The 21,640-nt window shown below is 41.3% G+C and overlaps 2 protein-coding genes across 2 annotated transcripts; one reads left to right on the top strand and one right to left on the bottom strand.

Moving 5' to 3' along the window:
- Nucleotides 1-1,921: 1,921 nt before the first annotated feature.
- LOC105059528 (probable polygalacturonase) lies at nucleotides 1,922-6,434 on the top strand. Its single transcript, XM_010942855.4, has 6 exons — nucleotides 1,922-2,077; nucleotides 2,884-3,243; nucleotides 4,425-4,545; nucleotides 4,694-4,868; nucleotides 4,959-5,029; nucleotides 5,498-6,434. Exons 1-6 carry the CDS (start codon nucleotides 1,985-1,987, stop codon nucleotides 6,193-6,195), a joined length of 1,518 nt encoding a protein of 505 aa, XP_010941157.2. The 5' UTR covers nucleotides 1,922-1,984; the 3' UTR covers nucleotides 6,196-6,434.
- A 1,503-nt stretch (nucleotides 6,435-7,937) lies between these two features.
- On the bottom strand, nucleotides 7,938-17,508 carry LOC105059527 (mitogen-activated protein kinase homolog MMK2). Its single transcript, XM_010942854.4, has 6 exons — nucleotides 17,065-17,508; nucleotides 14,561-14,690; nucleotides 13,300-13,437; nucleotides 10,229-10,561; nucleotides 8,483-8,666; nucleotides 7,938-8,410 (listed from the first exon to the last, which is right to left on the bottom strand). Exons 1-6 carry the CDS (start codon nucleotides 17,343-17,345, stop codon nucleotides 8,238-8,240), a joined length of 1,239 nt encoding a protein of 412 aa, XP_010941156.1. The 5' UTR covers nucleotides 17,346-17,508; the 3' UTR covers nucleotides 7,938-8,237.
- Nucleotides 17,509-21,640: the final 4,132 nt, after the last annotated feature.

The raw sequence follows: 21,640 nt of genomic DNA, 5'->3' as shown, positions 1-21,640 counted from the left end.
ATTACCCAAGTAGAATTTTAGCATGCAACATGATATTATGGAGATTATCCATCACTTGATCCGACATTTTTTGGATGGTCCCAAAAACTTAAAGGAGACTCAAGAATCCAAAGCAAAGCGATTGGATGTCATCGGCTCTCGTACGACCGCCTGATCAATGATTATTGATCCCAAGTTCGAGATCCTATCAACGGTGATGAACGTGACTTGACAACCCACCTAGGTGTCGATTCGAAATAAGACTTTGGCTAAGCATCAAACTAGGAATATCGAACCACTTATCTATATTGAAGATCTTTGGAATCTCCCAGCAGAATATGGGCACGATCAGTATTTGACACCTACGACTAACAGTCCTGATGTCCAGATTAGTGATCAGGTTCTTTATCCTAACAGTTTGACAGATCGTGACCTACTAAGAGATTAGAGACCAAATGACCTACCGAATTCCAGTGTGATAGCTTATCGCATCATCTCTATATAAAGAGGTAACGAGGGGACCCTTGAATAAGCTAAGTCCTCGAGAACTCTAATGTACGTTTGTTCTTGTACGCTTTTTCCTCCACTGTTCTCAAATATTGACTGACTTAAGCATCGGATGGTCCCCTGTCAAAAATATCTCGACGAGTGTAGACTACCCTTGCAAGTTCTCTTTTGGTGTTTCGAATCTTAGACAGCACTCGATCCTAGCCGCATCCACTTCTACTCGGAGTCTTGCAGCAACACATGCTACTCTTCTGTACCTCTATGTGAACATTTATAATCTTAGATCTTTTATGTTTCTTTATAAACTTTATTTTCTCGGTGATATCACAAGAGGGGATGAATGCAATTCATCATTGATGAGATGTATGAGATGCTATGCCATTTTATCAAGCATTCTATCAGTATAATATTGACAGGAATGAAGCAGTGTTGTAGAAAGCTAAGATGGTGATTAATAAAGCTTGGATGACATTAGTGGGCCGGCTTGAATCTCTTCTTTCTTTCTTTCTTTTTTTTTTTTTTTTGATAACTTTAGAAAGATAATTTTTGTTTTTTTTAATTGACATAATGGCAGACTGCAAATGTGCCACCTCCTTAAGATCGTGGACTTATGAGGCCATTACTGGATGGACCACCACTGCACTATGAGGCAAAATTTCATAAATTTATCATTTTAACCTTGGATCTTAATAGAATAAGATTTTTTTTTTTCCTCTTCTCCTTTTTCATTTTGGTTATTTTGGTTGGTCATTGGAATGGAGTATCTAACTAGGGAACATGCAGCCCAAATTACATCAGACATTTTGGAAATCTCCCATTATGCATGATATACCCTGAATACATGATCTTTTGAAATAGAAGAAAGAAACCAATCGTGTGCGCAAGACCTTGTTGGCTTGTAAGAGAGAGATCATAACAACATGAAAATGGTAAGTCTGAAAACCTTATGAAGGAGAATCTCGCATCTTTTCCAAAGTATCTCATTTCAAAATTGCGTAAGGGTATAATCCAACAATTTCTTATACCACTTGGGTACTAGTTCATGAATGTAGGAACAAAAGGAGCTTTTTTTTATTAATCTTGGTGACTCCTTCCAAAGCAAAAGTTCAAAACTCAGTAATACAAAAAATAATAATGGAATTTGTATATTATAAAAATCTCTTAATCCATTTATTTCATTATGTTTTCATCCAACCGGTGTTTGAGCACAAGAAAAAAAATAATTTCTTTTCAAAAGGATGAAACATGTATTTCAGAAAAATAACATACTTTAAATATTTTTACATATTTATGCCACTTAAACCAAAGATTAAGGCCTATGGAAACCAAAAATTATCCATGTACCTCATCAATCATCAACTGCGACATAAACCCGATAATTACGGATGATTAGTGGCAATACTCATATTATAATTATCAGTGGATGCTGAGGGCCACAATGTAACGCCAACTTCCGAGCTTGAAAAAACTCTATAAAACCTCTCCATTTGTCCTTCTCATGCTCTGCATCTCGCCCACCGTGCCAACCTGCTGCTTTCTCCGTCCTTCTTCACAAATGGCTTGGCGGAGGCACAGTAGCATCTCACTCCAAGTATTTTTCTCCCACTCTTCCCCCCTCCTCTCTCTCTCTCTCTCTCTTTCTGGCATCAAAACTATTATGGTGTTTACAATATAAGAAGAGCTCTGTTCTTCTCCCTCTATGCTTAGAGAAACAATGGAGAAAGTATGGGAGTTTATAAAATTTATCATTAGCACTGCTCATTCACTTCTTCTTTTGAGTTTCTTCTCAGAGCTACCATTTTCTTTCCTCAAAAGGTCTTCCTTTTTTGTTTTTGTGTTTCTCTTCATATCCTTCCAAAAAGAGGAAATAAGTTCCTAAAACTGAGCTACTTATTTTGTCCTTCTCCTTCTTCCTTTCCTCTATCTCATTCTTCTAGCTTCTCCTTAAAAGAGCCTTTTTTTTTTCCCCTCCAAAACTGAAAAAAAGTTTTCTTTTGCTTCTGTTTCTTCAATATTATAGGAAGAATGGTAAAATGTTATCATAAAAATGTTTTTTTTTTTTTTTTTTTTTGTTTCCTCCCATTTCTTCTCCTCCTGCTTCTAGTTTTTCCTCGATGTGTCATCTTTTTACACCAAAAACAGCTTTTTCTTTTTTTCAAAAAATACCATCTTGCGGTCAAAAAATTTAAAAAGAAGTATTTTTTTTCCCCATTATCTATCCCATTTAGTATTTCGTAGAGAAAAAGTTCCTTTTTTTCCTTCTCTATACTTCAAAAAACAAACAAGAACCAGGAAATTAACCCTACTAATCCCATAGTTCTCCTTCTTTCTCTAATTTTCTCCTCTGTTTCTCTGTTCTTCTCCTCTAACTCGTATGCTTCCCACCTCTTTCCCCAGACCTTGGCGTTATGGATTTCACTAATGGCGGTATTCATCGGAACGGCGGAATGCGCCCGGCGGAGCATCCACCTCCCCGGCGGCAGCCGCGATGGCGGGGTGATGGGGGCGTTCCAGTACGCGGCGACGAGCTGCCGGGCCAACACGGCGTCGCTGAAGGACTTCGGCGGGGTTGGCGACGGCAAGACCTCCAACACGAAGGCCTTCCAGGCGGCGGTGGCGCACCTGGCCCAGTTCGCCGGCGACGGCGGCGGTGGTATGCTGTACGTGCCGGCGGGGCGGTGGCTGACGGGCCCCTTCAACCTTACCAGCTCCTTCACCCTCTTCCTCCACCGCGACGCCGTCATCCTCGCCACCCAGGTCCGGTTTCCGGTCACCGCCTCCCTTCCCCTGTATTTTTTCCTTCTCTTTTCTTCCCCTAATGTGCCATCTCCCACAAGTCATATTAATAACTAATTTTAATAATTGATATCGACATAATTAGTATTTTGGCTTCATTCTGTGTCATGTAAACCGTGGAAGTTTACATAGATAAAAGCTAGGAAACAAGTTTGCCATAATAGTTGGTACCATATGGGACATATCGTATTAAACGTTACCATATCATATGGTACTGGATCAGTTATATAGTCTCATATCTTACTGACACTCGGTACATCTCATCATTTTGTATTATATTATATTTCGATATTATAATAAAATTTTTTTGAGTGATTAACTTGATAGGTCGTATATTTAATTGATCAGACACAAGTTCACATCCATTCAATCAGCTTTGAGTTTAGTTTATTAGCATATATGATGCACATGAGTGCAACTAGACAAATCTTCTAGCAAGATCTCATAGATGCTGCTCTTTTAATAGTAGAATAGAAGGTATCTTTTTAAAAAAATAAATAATTTTCCAAATCTTTCTTACTACTTAATATTAGAAACTTTGGGATGCTAATTATCCTCTTAACTTTGTTTCTTTAAAAAATAATTTTTAAAACAAAAATACTTTCTAAGAAAATAGTCTCTGGAAAAAAGTAATTGATAAGAACATCTGAAAAGCAACTTTACAGAAAAAATTTTGAAAAATCATTTTAAAAGAAGACACAAAACCAAGTTTATAGCTTGTTGTAAGAAAAGCATTTTAAAAAGCATAAGCAATATCAAAAAGACCTTCTTATATGATTAGTGTTTTACATTTAAAATTAGCATACACAATTGTGCTTGTTTGGGCATATAATTATTCCTGTTTAAGCACATAGTTACACAGTCATAAGTCTGAAGACCATGGATTAAGAGATAAATTGGCAGTCAAAATCAAGGGATAAGTAGTTCTTCAGCAAGCTGGGTTAAGTAGTTCTTCAGATGAAAAATATCTATGATATTGAAACCAGTAATGACAAGTACCAGTTTTTTTATATCCTCTGAACTTTGTGAATCAAGGCTTTTATTGTTATAAGGTTTAATCCCAACTCCTCTCTTATCAAGCTGCTAAACTTTTGAATTTTCAACAAAAACAGACGCTTGAAATTCCATTTTTGTTGGCACAGGATATTAGTGAATGGCCTGTCATCGATCCTCTGCCCTCGTATGGAAGAGGAAGAGATCATGCTGGTGGAAGATACAGCAGCCTCATTGGAGGATCAAACCTCACTGATGTAATTATCACAGGCATGCAACAACCATCAAGCTAGTTCTTCAATACTTACCATACTGTCATATGCTTCTAAATTATCAATATTGTTAACAAGCATATGATTGTAATACCAAAGATAAAATTAGAGTCATTGATGCCAATGCATCATGTCAAAAATTTCAGGGGACAATGGAACAATTGATGGGCAGGGGGCCTTCTGGTGGCAGCAATTCCATGGAGGCAAGCTTAAATACACACGCGGATATCTCATTGAACTATTACACTCCGACCAGATATTTATATCCAATCTTACACTACTCAACTCTCCTGCATGGAACGTCCATCCGGTCTACAGCAGGTTTAATCACTTTCTTAAACCAAATCTGAAACCATCATTTGAACATTTCTTTGAAGCCATAGCTGTGACTGAAATAATTCAACTTTGCAGCAACATTATAATTTCGGGCATCACTATACTCGCACCACTCCATTCTCCAAACACAGATGGGATAAACCCAGGTACTAATGCTGCTCTGGAAATTTGGTTTGGTAATCTACATCACTCTAGCTTGCATTGATGCTGGAGGTTGCCCTTAGGATGAATGCATTGTTAAGGATATATAAATCTGATCCCAGAAAATTGAGATAAGTCTTTTGATAATTCATTTCTCTGAATTGACCATAATGTTCCATTTTTTGAGGAATGATGCTTGCATGTCTTAGCATAGTCATGGAGCTTTGAAGAAATTTTAAGGTAGTGTGCTCTAGTTTAGACTTTCAAGCAATTTATGCCAATGAATATGACTTCTATAAGACCAAACACAGGCAAATTTGCTTAGAGTTATTTTTCCTTCAGAATCAGCTGTTCAAATCTATAATGAAATATCCAATCTTTCCTCTATTCCTTCGATGCTGTTTCTTCTACATGTTTCAGTAGAAAACTAGCTCTGATTCAGCTTTTCTTAATGAGTTTTCTTCTTCTGGTAGACTCCTGCACCCATGTTCGAATTGAGGACTGCTACATAGTCTCTGGTGATGACTGCGTTGCCATCAAGAGCGGCTGGGATGAGTATGGCATTGCTTTCGGAATGCCGAGCCAGCACATCATTATCCGAAGGCTAACCTGCATCTCCCCGACCAGTGCCGTCATCGCTCTAGGGAGCGAGATGTCAGGTGGAATTCAAGATGTGAGGGCTGAGGATATCACCGCCATCGATTCCGAGTCCGGTGTCCGAATCAAGACTGCTATTGGGAGGGGAGCATATGTGAAGGATATCTTTGTCAGGGGGATGAATCTCAACACCATGAAGTGGGTGTTCTGGATGACTGGAGCCTACAAGTCCCACCCTGATAACAAGTATGATCCCAATGCCATTCCGGTTGTCAAAGGGATCAGTTACAGTGATGTTGTTGCCACAGATGTAACACAAGCAGCAAGGTTGGAGGGGATTTCAAACGCACCATTTACAGGCATTTGCATTTCTAATGTCACAGTCCATTTAGCAGCAAAGGCAAAGAAGCAGTCATGGACCTGTACTGATGTTGAGGGTGTGTCTAGTGGAGTGAGTCCTACACCTTGTGCTTCACTACCAGATCGGGGTGCCGGTGCTGAGCCATGCCCGTTCCCGACCGACAGACTACCTATTGATGATGTGGTGTTTGAGGAGTGCTCATACATGAGCTAATAATCTCCGAGGTTGCATTCGCATATGGTTCGTTCATATAGTGTTTATCAAGTCAATCCTCATGTACAATGGTGGCTGGTGGCAGAGCTTTTGTGTGCTTCTAGCTTCTTGATGCTTAAGGTTTGCTATAAAAATGTTAAAGCCTTGAAGGTTATGGAGTAATCCATTCCTCCTTTGTGTGCTAGATCTATGTTCTTACATTTCAAAGTTCTATAATATTTCCACATAACTTGATTACAGAGGACTGTATACTAAAAATGCATGATGCCATGATGTTATTACTTGGACAGGGTCTTGCCTTCATTTTGATAGAAATGGTACATGAAAATTGAACAAAGAAAGACTGCAATTGACAATAAGATTTTAGTGGAGCAATAAAATGTTGATACAAATATTGAGGGGACTAGTGCATTTTAAGCTTCGGGTTCATGATGCCATGATGTTATTACTTGGACGGGGTTTTGCCTTCATTTTGATAGAAATGGTACATGAAAATTGAACAAAGAAAGACTGCAATTGACAATAAGATTTTAGTGGAGCAATAAAATGTTGATACAAATGTTGAGGGGACTGGTGCATTTTAAGCTTCAGGGTTCATACTTTTCTTTGAGGGGTAATGGAAAAGCTTCTGGTTCATACAAGAATATGCATTCAAATGTTCGGTTGCTCCTTGAAAACCAGAATGGTATCAAATATATAGAATGAAGTTTTATCATAGCATGTCAATTATCAAATTTGTGAACTTATCTTTGTTTGAGACAAAATAATTTGTAGAGAATAGCTTTTCTTTATTAATGGATAAAACAAAGATGATGCATTAGCTTATGTTGACAATACAGGCCTAATGTTTTCTCGTGATCTGAGAAGGAATAGATTGGTTAAATAATCTCTACTTCATCTGTAAACAATGTAAACTCCTGAAGGATTGTCTCAGGGCTACAAGAGCGACTCAACTCCTTCTGCTTTACATCTTGTGATTCTCTTGTATATAGCCCATACCATTTTTTGATCATTGCCCAACCGCATCACTTGCAACTTGAATATTACCATAAAAAGTGAACTTCTAAAAGGATCCACGAGTGTTTCCATGTCTTCCCATCCCTCTTATTTGGATAACTATGATCCAATGTAACCAAACAAAAAGTTATGAAAAGAACAAATGCCATCAGAAATTTTTTTTTTAAAGTAATTTGAAATATTTGGCATGATTGATACAGATTGATGCTTGACAAGATACATACCACAACAGGTATTCGTGATTTCATCAACCAATGGTATGTTTGATGTTCTTTTCCTTTCCCTATCAAATTGATTTGCAAATCCACATTTTCTGTCTTCTCCAAATATCATCTATAACAACATTAATTGGAAACTATTTGGTAGGAAACAAGTGACTGCTGTACTGCAGCAGCTTCTCCAAGGGAATTCAAAATACTTATACATTAAATTTCCCACAGCAGCAAGAAGCAATGCAGAATTATTTCATATGCCCTCTCTTCAAACACCAATTCCTAATTCAAAGTACTACATCTACAATAACATGGGATAAGCTGAAATATTAATTAAGGAGAAAAGATGGCCAATATAAGACAAGATAATCCAAAAAGACTTGATTATCTGGTTCCCTGCCAATATGTTGAGGTAAATGAATAGAACACTGTCAAAGAGCTTAAAGATTACGGACTAACAACATTTTCAAAATAGTGGCTGAAGAATATGGGCACCAGAACATTTCCATGCAATTCTAACACAAACACTACCTGTTTCTCAAATAAAGAGTCCATAGCAAAGATCTGCATACAACATGGATTTCTTTTTGAAAATATCGAGTCACCTTTGTTTTCTCATGCTCTGGTTCAACTTCAAACTCACAATACAACAGACTACAAGCAGACTGCGTAGATGACTTAGCTTCTAGTGGCTTCAGGCCACTCACCCATCTTGTTATATATCAGGCAGCAATTTTGATTCGAAGGGCAAAGCATAGTTACAAATACTATCAATTACCTTCAGCAATGTGTAGCACACACACGAAAATTTCCCTAGTGCGTTGGATCTGGATTGAATTTCAAAGTTTCCCTCCAGACGAGTTCTTTAACATCTTCTTCAGTAAATGAAGGCTGTTCAAAATCAAAACTGAACGGAGCCGGGCAGACAGGTTCATCATTAATATCATGATAAGATGCCAAATAAGGGTGACAGAGAGCCTCAGTAACTGCAGGAAGACAATGTTCAGAAATTTTATATGTTGCAAATTAGAACAGAAACCTTTAAAATATTGATATACCTGTAATTCTCTTGCTTGGATCAAACACTAGCATTTTCTCTAATAAATCAACAGCTCCACTAGACACATTGGGAAACCTAGCCCGGAAAGGTTGACTTGGGTATTGGGGCAGCTGCCTCACATACCTTCGGGCATTATCACTTCGAAGAAACCCAAGGCTCGAGTCATCTGGTGAACCTATTAGCTTTTCAGAATGATAGAGCACAATGTCATTTAATCTTACCCATCGTGTCATTCTATATAATGCTAGAAGAAAGTTTTCATAAAATAATTCTGCGAGGTAAAAACGGCACACTGAAAATGAAATTATTCAATCTATTCAAGCCTTCTGCTTGGACACAACACACACACACACACACACACACATACACACAGTTAACCATACACTAATGATCTAGATACAGATATGCAGAATGATGATTGGTAAGTGGAATTTAGGTAATTGAGTTTTGCGGAGCTTTAAACCAAATCTCTTATTAGTTAGAGAGAAAAACTGAAGAACTAATTTGACCATAAAAATAGTATTTAATATGTCATAATGTTTAACAATAGGAGCACAGATAAACCAAAATCATGATTGTTATCACCATAGAATTTCACTCTCATAAAACCACAAAGAGAAATATTTTCTAGATTGTGCCTCTTTTACTATCATGTCATTAGTTCCCTGATCTTACATCTATAGACAACACCTCTCCATGTTTTTATACTGATGTGGAGTAGCAAACTTGCATACAGATTTCAACTTATAGATGGATAATGGTTAACAATGAAATTTTGGCACTTTCACAAAGATGCGTGCAACCCACCGTATCATAGCTCATGGGAAAATATGCATCTCAGGGCACTCTGGTTAGTCTGACAATCAGATTTCTCAATTTTGTTCCAAGAGCATATAATTCTTTTTTCAAATTTCAGTTCAAGATAGGTCAGATGCCTTCAGTAGAAGCAACTAAACCAATGATCTTAAATTATGGACCATTAGAAAATTTGACTAGAAAATAAACTGTCAGCGAGGTTACTTGTAGAAATAGAATACCAGCCATGATATTTTACTTTAACAATATTTTTAGATACACCAATGTAAATCAGACATGATATATTGCATTAACAACATTTTTAGATATACCAATATAAATGCAAAAATGCAATACTCAAGAAATCAGTCCATTGAACCAACCCAGTTTGCCACATTGAGTAGGGGAAAAAAAATCAGATGCAGTGCATACGATATCAATCAGTAAATCTGACTGAAAATTATGTACTGAGAAGTAGACCATGTTTCAGGTAATACTTAAAGGTATCATATATTGCCAACATGCTCTTTGGACTTGCCAATACTTAAAATTTAAACATATAAATCTCTTTTATACTCGTAGATTCTGAATAAAAATGGATGGATTTCCAAGATGGTGGCCCGAGGTCTACTTTTGATAGGTGACTTGTAGTTTACGATGGCTTCCCAAATCTAATACAATTGCGTCTTCATTGGAATAGTAAAAAAGTACAAATAGGAAAAATAGAACAAAACAATGAAGAACGAAACCTAACAATTATGGTGGGGGAGGGAAAGAAGACCATCTAGCTGCTGAAGTACCAAACGAAAACATCATTGTTGAGCAATATGTATACCAAATTGCCATAAGATTGAATGAATTGATAAATGACATTATTGTTCAGCTGGAAATTCATCTGAGTAACAACCACAGAAAATGGTTTATGCATAGAAATATCTCAAGATCATACCTCAGTTATCAGCCTTAGCTGATGAACATAGTCTTTTCCAGGAAATAGTGGCTCTCGGGTCATGATCTCACCAAGTATGCATCCTACTGACCAAATATCAATTGCTGCAGTGTACTCTGAACAATTAAGAAGCAACTCAGGTGCCCGGTACCAACGAGTGACAACATACTCCGTCATAAAGTCTGTTTCAGAAGTTGTCCTTGCCAGTCCAAAATCTCCTATTTTAAGGTCACAATTTGCATTTAAGAGCAAATTGCTAGGCTTAAGGTCTCGGTGCAAGACATGTGCTGAATGCACATATTTCAGCCCACGAAGTAACTGATAAAGGAAAAACTGCCACATGCATTTCATTGGAAAGTCATGCATGATCAGATTGCAAGAAGTCAAAGACAACTGATGCTTATATTCAGAGTATTATCATGCAGCAGGATCAAATGCGCTAAATCACTTTAAATACCAGCAAAAAATATTGCAAAAGCTTCAATAAGTAGCACATAGAATAGCAATATCACCCCTAACAACACCATAAAACCACAAATTGGTAATAGATGATATCAATTATCTTAAGGATATATAAATAAACACAAGCTTTTGGAAGAGCCTGGCAGTCCTGAGTGTGGCAGCAAGTTCTGCTAACTTCATTGAAAGCTCTACAACCATGATAAATAATTCATTTTGACCTCTCAGACTAAGTATGGTTACCACAAACTCTAGGTATCTAAACTTGATCGATTAAGGTCAAAAATGTTGACAATGTAGTACAAGGATAGAACAAATGAATGTGTTCACTCTTGATCGAATTCACAAAAGGCAACAACTTGCAATTTATTAGTAGTTCCAACAAAGAAATCCTGAGAATGGTGGATGAGAAGGGAAAAAAGAAAAGCAACAAAACATGAGAAAGCAAGTTACTTAAAAAAAAAAAAGGAAAAAGAGGGAAAGAATACACATTTTATAAATTCCTGAAACAGCTCACATACAGTTCAGATGCAAAATAGATTCCTGAAAAAAATTGTGTTTGCTTTGTGTACAGAAAAAAATTGATGAAAAAGTTAGAGCATGGAAGCAGATGGATAAATTTAAAAAAGCAAGGTGCTTAGAATGGGAAAACAGCAGTCATAACAAAGACTGTTTATGAAGACTTTGAGATTTGAAACAGTTAAAAAATCATATGGACTAGCAAATGGAGAAAAAAAATAAGGAACAGCCCTGCTGCAGAATCATCAAAACTGACTTTAGCAGAGAATCTGAAGAGGATGAGATTATAGAATAATGGACACGATCCTCGCAAAAGTTGTTAAACAAGAATAACACTGGATTAACAGTGTTAGGACAGAACCACGCATGAGAAATAGAAGAGAAAGTCTACTAGATTAAAACAATCAAGGAAACTATTCAGGGAATGAAAAGAAATAAGCCCACATATAAAAAATATCTGAGTAAATTTGATTAGCTTGGCTTATTTATAATTAGTTCTTAAGGGAAAAGGAAAATAGAACACGAACAATATATGTTCCCAACAGAGAATCAAACTTATGATTCATACCATAAGCAATTTCTACTGTAATAGAACAAAGATTCGGACTTGTAACAAGGAGCACAGAAAATGAATTTAGCATCATGCAAGACAAAGGCAAATGATTTAGGTGAATCTATTATTCAGATATTAGATGGAAAAAAAATGCAAACAGGAATTATCTACACAGCCTTCATTGATTAAAAAAGAAATCTGAAAATAAGAGTATTCAAGGACATCAGGAGGGTCATTATGTTGTAGCTTCTTCCAAAGAGCAAGAGATACAGTTCCAAGCATGTGAAAGGACTATACTAATGTTTGTTGCGCTCTATAAGATATCTTGTAACTCAAGCATACATCACCTCTTGAAGGGTACCAGACATCTAAACCCAACCAACTTAAGACAAGTGCAGTTTTTTGCACATTTTGCCTCCCTTGGAATAATGCAAGCAATACCTGCATTTTAACTTTGTCCTGCATGCATTCTGAATCCTTTGGAATGCCTCCATATCAAATTTATGTAGCCAATTCTATACAAAGAAAGGATCTATGAAAATTTGAAAAATAAAATCAACAAAAAAGTCAAATTTTTAATATTTGAATAGCATAATTGTTATAATATATAATGATACCAATATTAACTATAAAACTATAAATATTTCATTGTAAAATTATTCTTTGATGAATTAATCCTGATTATAATTTAAAACAATCATGTTTACTTGAAAGAAACAAGCACACAAATTTACTCAATTTTATTACCAAGATATATTTTCTGGTCTTCAGCAAGGAATTGTGATTTTTTTTTTAGCAAGAAGTAAAGGGTGTCTCAGTGCATGAGGCTAGGATCCAGGAAGGGTCGGATATACACAGCCTTAGTCCTGCATGTAAAGAGGTTGTTTTTGTGTTTTGGACCCATGACATCTAGGTCATAGTGGAGCAACCTTATTGTTGTGCCAAGGCCCGCCAGCCCCACCCTCTATTTTGAGCAGCAAGAAGTAGTGACAATAATTATCCAACAGAGAAATAAGTTTAGACCATGTATTTGGACTGTCCAAAAATCCAAGAAAAGCATCAGTGTTCAATAACATTTAGATGGCTTTATCTTGGATTATTTAAAAAATCTCAATTTTTTCAGAAAAGGTTTTGAAAAACACTATCTTCCATAAATGGTTTGACATGGATTTGTTAAAGATGCCCTAGAGCAATAATTGATTGGACATTGAGTGAGGTAAAAATCAGAAAAGGAGGATTTCTTCAGGGTAATTGGATCGATTAGAATCAACTAATAGCAAGTGAGTCTAGAACTGTAAGGGCACTTAAATCATGTCAAGTCAATTGTATCCAACTGTGCAGAAGCCCAATATGGACATATAAAAGCTTTAGATAATAGGCTTCCAGTAACCTAAGGACATGGTACACAAAACTAATTTCCACTCAAATCATGATATACGAACATTAAGAGACAAAGAAATAAGAAACACATCCAAATATGCATTTATGGAACTACTTAAATATGCAAGAATAAATACCAGAGAGATTGCAAGCGCCAAACCTGGCAATGGTCATCAGTCAATGGCTGGTCAGAGCGAATTATCTGATGAAGATCAGTATCCATTAATTCATAAACAATATAGACATCATTGAAGTTTTCTCGTTTTGGAGGGCGAATGATATCCTTTATTGCAATAACCTGTGGCCAATAATTAATCAAGTTGTCAAAGGTGTATGGATTCTACAAAGGAAAGCTAGCACATAAACTAGTAATTCCAACAATAAGGCAAGGATAATAGTAGATCTGTTCAAGGAATACAAAGAAATCATGAGTAAAGATAAACCCCATGTCCAAAAATATTTTACAAACAGTAAGTGTAAAAGAACCATTAAATTAGTAAGATGGATGTCAAACCAGATCAAACTCATGATACTGCACTGGGGGTACAAGTATATCTAACAAATATTCCAAAATACAGCAGTACAAACCTAGGATAATTAGTATAGCAGAAGAGGAAGATGAAATATCTGCAGGGAAACCAAAAATGCTGGATCGCTAGGAATTCTTTAAAAGATAACCTCTAATAAAAGCTTGCTAAATAGATTGTAGCAGGACTAAAAAAAGCTATATAGTTTCAATTGTTTTAACAATGATAACCTTATGGAATTCTAATTTACAGAAATCAACCCTTGTAAGAGTGTCTAAAGTTAAGCCAGCAGTCGTTTGAACAAAGAAACATGGAGATGGCTAAGGACCTTGATGCATGGCTACTTCAAAGAACATGGCCAAAAAGAATTATCATGTTCCAAAGAAGCAGCATAACACAGAGCTATTGTCAACAACTAGCAGAAAAAATATGACACCATTACCACAGAGGAGCATCCTTACAGGACTCCTATCTCCAAATTGGCAAGCATTATGCAAAATCATAGAAGTGACTTTCCAACAATTTCTAGGTAGATGCTTCAGCACTGCATAAGCACTTAATAAACAAATCATACAGGCAGGGTGTTTTCTTTCATGGTATTATTTTACAATTTTACTCTATGATGAAATGGTTTCCTTTGAAGAGGAGAAATCAACAGTTTCAATGCCTAACACTTGTTACCAAAATGCTTGATGGAGTTAGGCAACTTTGCCAAGTCAATGCTTACCTCATGACCCTGTGATACTGGTAACAAAGACAATAATTGAAAAATGATGTTGAGGAAGAATTTACCACTGATAAAACTGCTAATAATCAAATAGATAGCATGATTCAAAAGGATCAGTTGGATGCTAAAAGATGTTAAATTGACTACAACCAGTAAGTTGAACTCACATTTTCATGAGCCATGTGTCGAAGAAGCTTTATTTCTCTTAAAGTTCGTTTGGCATCAATTCGATTATCAAATGCATTGCCAATCTTCTTAATAGCAACCTCTTCTCCTGTCTGTGAATTCACAGCAGCACTGCAGGACAAGGAGAAAAAAGGGTGATTCAATCTTCAGAGTATTAGTAATTAGTTTTAAGTATCAAACAGTTAAAGATAAACTCTTCAGTGTGGTGAATATGAAGGGAAACAATTCTTGAGAAATGAAATTACCTACAAACAGGAGTTGTTTAAACAGGGCAATCTCTTATCAAAAGACATTAAACAAGAAAGAAATGCTCCAGTGAAAAAGAATGAAAGAGTAATATAAACGAAAAATTTTATATGTACTCCATGAGAGGCCATCATACTTCCGCACCCAGAAATGAAGGTCACTGCTTTTAGACTTCATGAGGCTATGTATATCTATGACTAGAGTACATACAACAACAAGAGAACGTGTCCCTAACTAGGGCCCCTTCGATATTGGAAAGCCCTGTGAGTGGAGCCATTGCAGATGAACGCATACTCGGAAGAAATTGCTCTCCAAAACCCAACTTATCCAATTTGAGCTAAGCCCTCTAGCAGCTAGCACCTGTTGGCAAGACCTCTAGCTTAAAAAGGTCGCAAGCCTTCTTGGGTCTAATTTAAGAAGAATGCTTGAGATCTTTCTCTGAGGATGCCAGAGAAGAACTTCCCATGACATTGTTACACAGTCTATAAATAGCTAGACTAGTCCTAACCTTGAGGAAGGTGGACCAAGAGGACTCCAGAATCAAATGCAGTACAACGGCCAGAATATTCGCCAAGTGCCGAAAACCTTGGAGACACCATTAAGCAGTCTCATGAGCCTATATTCTGAAACTAAACCCCAGCAACATCTTCTTTCTTAGGAATGAGGACCATTTTCTGTTAGGGTGAAATGCAACAAACCCTGCCCCCCAGAAGAAAGACTGGGAGGAGTTCACAAATGTTCTTATTGACAAAACTCTGGTAGAAGCATAACAGGAACTATCTGGCCCAAAGATTCATCCCTCTAAAACCAAAATCTGCAGACCAAATCACATCAAGAAACATCTTATCCAGTGCATGGGGCGATGGTGAAGACTGCCAGTAAAGGAGTTCACTGATGCTGCCTAATCCACCCTGGTTCTCAAAATGCCCTTGAAATAAAGGAGGGTGGACTTACGAAGGTCTCCATCCAATGATATTGATTTTCCCTTGTGACCAATATTCCAAATGGTGCTGAAGTGCCTCATGGTGTTTGAGATTTTATCAAAGCAAATAGTGCTGAGGTTCCCTTTACAAAGCTACAAGACCCTGGATCACCCTCTCCAAAGCGTTTCCTCCAATTTCGGGCATTTGCTGTGGAAATGGTTTTGCATCTATATAACTGGCCTGCTCAGCCTTCTAGAGCACTCTGGTCTCTTCAATGTATGCTTATTATCAATTTCTTTTCAAAGAGTGGTTTTGATGATACATCAAACCTCTCTTTTTCAATCATTTAGCCATTTCTGGAGGCATCTAAAGTAATCACTAAAACAAAGAACACTGATTGAACTTGAGAAGGCCTGAGTTCCAGAAGTCCCTAACTAAAGGCGAAACCCTCCACCTAACACCAAAACTTCTTAAAACGAAATTGCTTCAGCTCCCTCATGATGAAACCACACCTTCACAAAACCAATCATTGAGCTCACGGATAGGTTTCGGCAGCAATCTAGCGGACCCCTAGGAACTTGGAATTCAAATTCAAAGAGATGAGGGAGCGATCAAGAAATGATGAATCTCCTACCTTCTAATAGAAGGTCCACCAAACTAAGCTCTCGGATTGCATCCCCAAACTCATCCACATCACACCTGTAGCCCTGTCTATAACTTCGTCTGAAGTAAACCTTGTGAAGTTGAAGTCACCTGTGGTGACCAAGGCACGGAGAGTGCTGGCTCATGGCCCTTGACTCAACCGGCGTAGAAGCTGAAGAATTCTACCAAGTTGTCGATACTCCAGGCAACGAGGTCAACATACCCCACACCCCTCGCCCCCCCAACCCACCCAAAACCCCCACAAAAAAAACACCAGAGAATTCTGGTAATCAGTTAAACATCCCAAAAACTCTTCTTGGGATTATTTTTCTAAAATTTCTGGAGTGCCTGCTACTGCTGCCTTATCAATCATCCATTTCCTCACAACACCCAAGAGTTTGTGAACCAATAAAAAAGTGTTTTTTTTTTTTTTTTTTTCTCTCTTCGTTGTACTTCAATTAATGTCCAATAATCCACAAAAAAAAAAAAAAAAAAAAGCCTATATAGGGTAAGAATTAATTCCCCAGCACAGAATCTTAATTGAAATCCAAATCAGAATCAGTACAGAAATCTAAACTTTATGCGCATGTCAAAAGAAGAGATTTTGAGATGCAAATACAAGTTAATAATCGATCAATTGAACGAGGACTGCAAGCGAGATGAATTCGTCTTACCAAATAATGCCGTAGGCCCCACGACCGACGGGCCGAATCGGCGGGACGTACTTGGCGGTGACCTCGAAGAGGTTACCGTACACATTGTACTGCACGTATCGGCCGCCGTGGGTGGGCACGCCTTTGATGTGCACCTCCCCGGAGCCCGAACCCATCTCCATCTCTCCCGTCGCCACCAACCTCTCCGCTGCTCTCTTTGGTTCACTCTCTCTCTCGCGCGCTCTCTCTCTGGGGTTTGGGCTTCGGAAAGAGGGTGAGGAGGAGGAGGAGGAGGAGGTCATGAGGAGGGGCAGAAGGCTCTGGGTCTAGGGGAAAAGATGGGAGGAAAAGAGGGGAGAGGAGAAAAAGGCGAGGGCTTGGGAGGTGGAAGCCCGTGAAAACAGAGCTGGGGAGCCACCGATCCATGTCTCTTTTTCTCTTCCATCGCTCTCGCTGCCCTTCTGCCTCTTCTTCTACTACTTTTCGGCCTTCAAAGTCTATATAGACTGGGCTGGGATAGGAATGGGATCTGACACCACGAGAAAGCGGCAGCCGAAACGCAGACTAGGAAAGGAGGAAAAAGGTGGGAGGGCGTGGAATTTGCCGGCTTCGGGTTGCATCTTTCGCGCCAAGAACGATAGAACCGTTGGATCGAGAGATGCACAACTTTCAAAGCACTCCTGCATAAATCTCGAACCGGCCATTGTGCGATCCAACGGTCGCGAAAGAAGAGAAAACATTCTTTTGAGCGAAAGACTGATCCATCTCCTCTTTCGATGCCAACCGTTAGATAGCGACTTGCACAAATTGCAAAGGACTTCTGTACAGATCCGGTCTCGATCATCGTACGATCCAACGGTTGATATCGCGAAAGGAAAGAAATCATGCTTTTGGGCAAAACATACAACCCGAACCCGGAACTGCCAGCCGCTTACGGCGGCTTTCGCGGGAGAGGTCTCGTCGGCATCACGCGCGAAGTTATCTCGTTATCTACCAAAAACTTTCAAAAAAATAATTTAAAAAAAAATAATTTATTTCTATTCAAAATATAAAAGAATATGCTGCAGGGAACCTTTTTACCTTCTCCAAAAGATTCTGCGCGCGTTGCAAGTAATGATTGGTACAGCAGTCTCAATCATCGCTTGCTGAGAATCCTTTTCTAGCTACAAAAATATATATTTTTATTTGGAAATGAGTGATGTCATGCCAAGCAGGTCGAAAAGTTTTATATACCTCGTGATACACGGGAATTGGCACAGTACATGAGAGAAAGTTGAATTAAAAAAAAAAAAAAAAAGCAGAAACATTTCATTTTGGAGTTTACTGAACCATCAAATTTCTACCATGTGAATTATAAAAACAATTTTGTAGTTCCTATCACTTTGTTGTTATACTTTGTTAATCATCTATCAATGTGTGTACAGATGCTCTATGCGGCTAGTTTTTTTTTAATCTTTTGTATGTATAGGTTTTGTTGGGGGATACCCACCGACCGACCGACTGCCAGAGGGCCCGACCGACTGCCGGAGGGCCCGACCGACTGACGGCCCGACCGCCTCCGACGGACGACTCCGACTGGCCGATAGACCGACCGGTCGTCGGCCGGGGCGACCGACTGACAGATGCCATCAGCGGCTAACTGCCGGCCGTCCAACGGTCCATCACCGACTGGGGGTATGTCGGGCGTATCCATCCCGACCGACTGAACCCAGAGGTCTGATGGCCGACTCACATGAAGCTCGCCGACCGATGGAGGGGCCCGACACCACTCAGCTGGTTGCCGACTTTGGGTCGGTCGGCTCCTCCAACCACCGTACAGCCGCCAGACGTTGTCAGCTCTGACACGGATATGCGGCACGGCTACCTAGGGGCATTATCCCGCACAGGGCATAGTCAACCCTGATGATTGGACAGCCACACGGCGACATGACGTTTTCACGGCGACTCTGACAGTCCACAGTGAGTTGACAGTTCCTCACTTGTCCGCGCCATTAATGACGGCGCCATATCGTGCTCCACTATATATATACCGGGGAAGGCAACAGTGCAAGGGATCGATCCGCCCGTCTCTCCCACATACGCAGGCTCGCTCCTCTCTCTCTCCCTCTTTCTCAGAGCTCTCCGTCTACATTTCACTGTTGCCCAGTCACCTCTCTACTTGACCGTCGGAGGGTCCCCGACCGGAGCCGCCTCCGGTCAGTGCGGACTTCCTTTTGCAGGTGCACGCTTCCCGGCGATCGGGTGACGAGGCGATTGGCCGCAACAGATTGGCGCGCCAGGTAGGGGGGCAGCATGACTAAGACAAGAGCCCAACGATCGAGGATCACCGGGTCGGCGAGGCGCTCTTCCCGTCGGGAAGAGGCCTCTCCGCCACCATCGGCGGCGGAGCCCAGCTCTCCACACCCCGCGGTGACCACGGAGGCGCAGATCGCGGCCATCGTACGGCAGATGACCGTACTGACCGACGCAGTCAAAAGCCTCCAGCAGCAACCGGCGGCCCGACCGATGCCTTCCAGGAGCAGCCGCCGACGACCGCGCCGATCCCTGTCGCCTCCATGCGAGCGCCCCCAACAGCGCTCCCGTGGAGAAGAGGAGGGACGACCACGGCGCGATGACCGACGGTCCCAGCGGCCCTCTCCCTCCCCGTTGGAACGGGCAAGGAAGGAGAAGCGGCTGCGCACACCGTCGGCCTCCCTTTCAGAATCTTCCGGAGACTCCACCCCTGGGGTCTCCCAGCATCGACGAGCGGACGACTACGAGCGACGGTTCGAGGAAATCGACCGCCGACTCGCCCAACTGCAGACGGACGGCTAGAAGTCTTCAAACGACGTCGACTTCCAAACCGCCCAACCTCTCTCCCGACTGGTCCTCGACGAGCCGATTCTCAGTCGGTTCAAGATGCCGCACGTGGAGCCATACGACGGCTCCACCGACCCAGTCGACCACCTCGAGAGCTATAAAGCTCTCATGACGATTCAAGGGGCAACCGACGCTCTTTTTTGCATCGGCTTCCCCGCCACACTCCGCAAGGCTGCCAGGGCTTGGTACTCCGGTCTTCGATCGGGCAATATCCATTCCTTCGGGCAGCTCGAACACTCGTTCGTGGCCCATTTCAGCACTAGCCGAAAGCCGCCGCGAACGTCGGACAGCCTTTTCTCCCTCAAGCAGGGGGAAAACGAGACGCTCCGACACTTCGTGGCGCGATTCAACGCGGCCACGCTCGAGGTCCGGGACCTCAACGAAGACATGGCTGTCTCAGCCATGAAGCGGGGCTTGAGGGTGTCCCGATTCACTTATTCTCTGGACAAGACCCTCCCCCGGACTTATGCCGAGCTACTGGAACGCGCATACAAGTATATGCGCGCGGACGAAGAAGCGTCCGACCGACGCTTGGCCGAGCCCAGATGCCCGAAAGAAAAGCGGAGGAAAGGTCGGGAGCCCGCCGAACCAAGCAGGCCCCCGACCGATGGTCGGCTCTCTCCACCCCGACGAATCCAAAAATCGCCCCGGCGACAGACTTCGAGGCCGGTGCGTCCCAGGTACGACTCCTACACTCCTCTCTCCGCTCCCCGTCCGCAGATCCTGATGGAGATCGAGGGAGAGGAATACCTGCGACGGCCTCCGCCTCTGAAGGCAAAGGGCCTCGACCGTTGGAAGTACTGCCGGTTCCATCGGAGCCACGGCCACGACACCGAGCGGTGCGTCCAGTTGAAGGATGAGATTGAAAATCTCATCCGCCGGGGGTACCTCGGCAAATTTCGGAAGGGTCCGCCGACTCAATCGGTTGCCGATCGACGCCCCCAGCCGACTGAAGAGGCGCCGACCAACCAGCCGACGGTCGGAGTCATCAACGTGATTTCCAAGCGGCTGGGACCGGGAACGTCTGCAGGAGGGGAGCCGACGAAAAGGCCACGCCCGGACGACGTAATCACCTTCACAGAAGGCGACGTTCGGGGCATCCAGACTCCCCACGACGACGCTGTTGTTGTGTCGGCGACAATAGCCAATTATGATGTAAAACGAATTTTTGTTGATAATGAAAGTTCGACAAATATTTTGTTTTACTCGACCTTCTCCCGAATGCGACTGTCACCTGACCGACTTAGGAGGGTCCCTGTGCCCCTGATCGGCTTTGCCGGAGACACCGTCACGACAGAAGGAGAAATCACCCTGCCCGTGACGGTCGGCACCGAACCACGGCAAAGCACGGTCTCCCTCACTTTCGCGGTCGTCCAAGTTCCTTCGGCCTACAACGCCATACTTGGACGACCCGGATTGAACGCCCTCAAGGCGATCGTCTCGACGTACCATCTCCTTATTCGATTCTCGACCAAAAACGGAGTCGGGGAGATGCGCGGAGATCAACAGCTCGCCCGACGATGCTTCCAAATCTCCGCTCAAAGCGACGAGTCGAAGGATCCTCTGACAATCGACAAACTGGACCAACGGGAGGAGGAAGAACGGGGTTCGCCGGCCGAGCAGCTCGAGGCGATCCCGATAGGAGAAAATCCCGACAGAAAAGTTTGGGTCGGGTCTCAATTGCCCGACACCGAACGACGCCGACTGACAGAGCTGCTGACGGCCAACGCCGACATAT

This window comes from Elaeis guineensis, chromosome 16 (genome assembly GCF_000442705.2).
Source record: "Elaeis guineensis isolate ETL-2024a chromosome 16, EG11, whole genome shotgun sequence".
NCBI classification, from domain to species: Eukaryota; Viridiplantae; Streptophyta; class Magnoliopsida; order Arecales; family Arecaceae; genus Elaeis; species Elaeis guineensis.
This window is presented reverse-complemented; position numbering and strand designations above follow the sequence as displayed.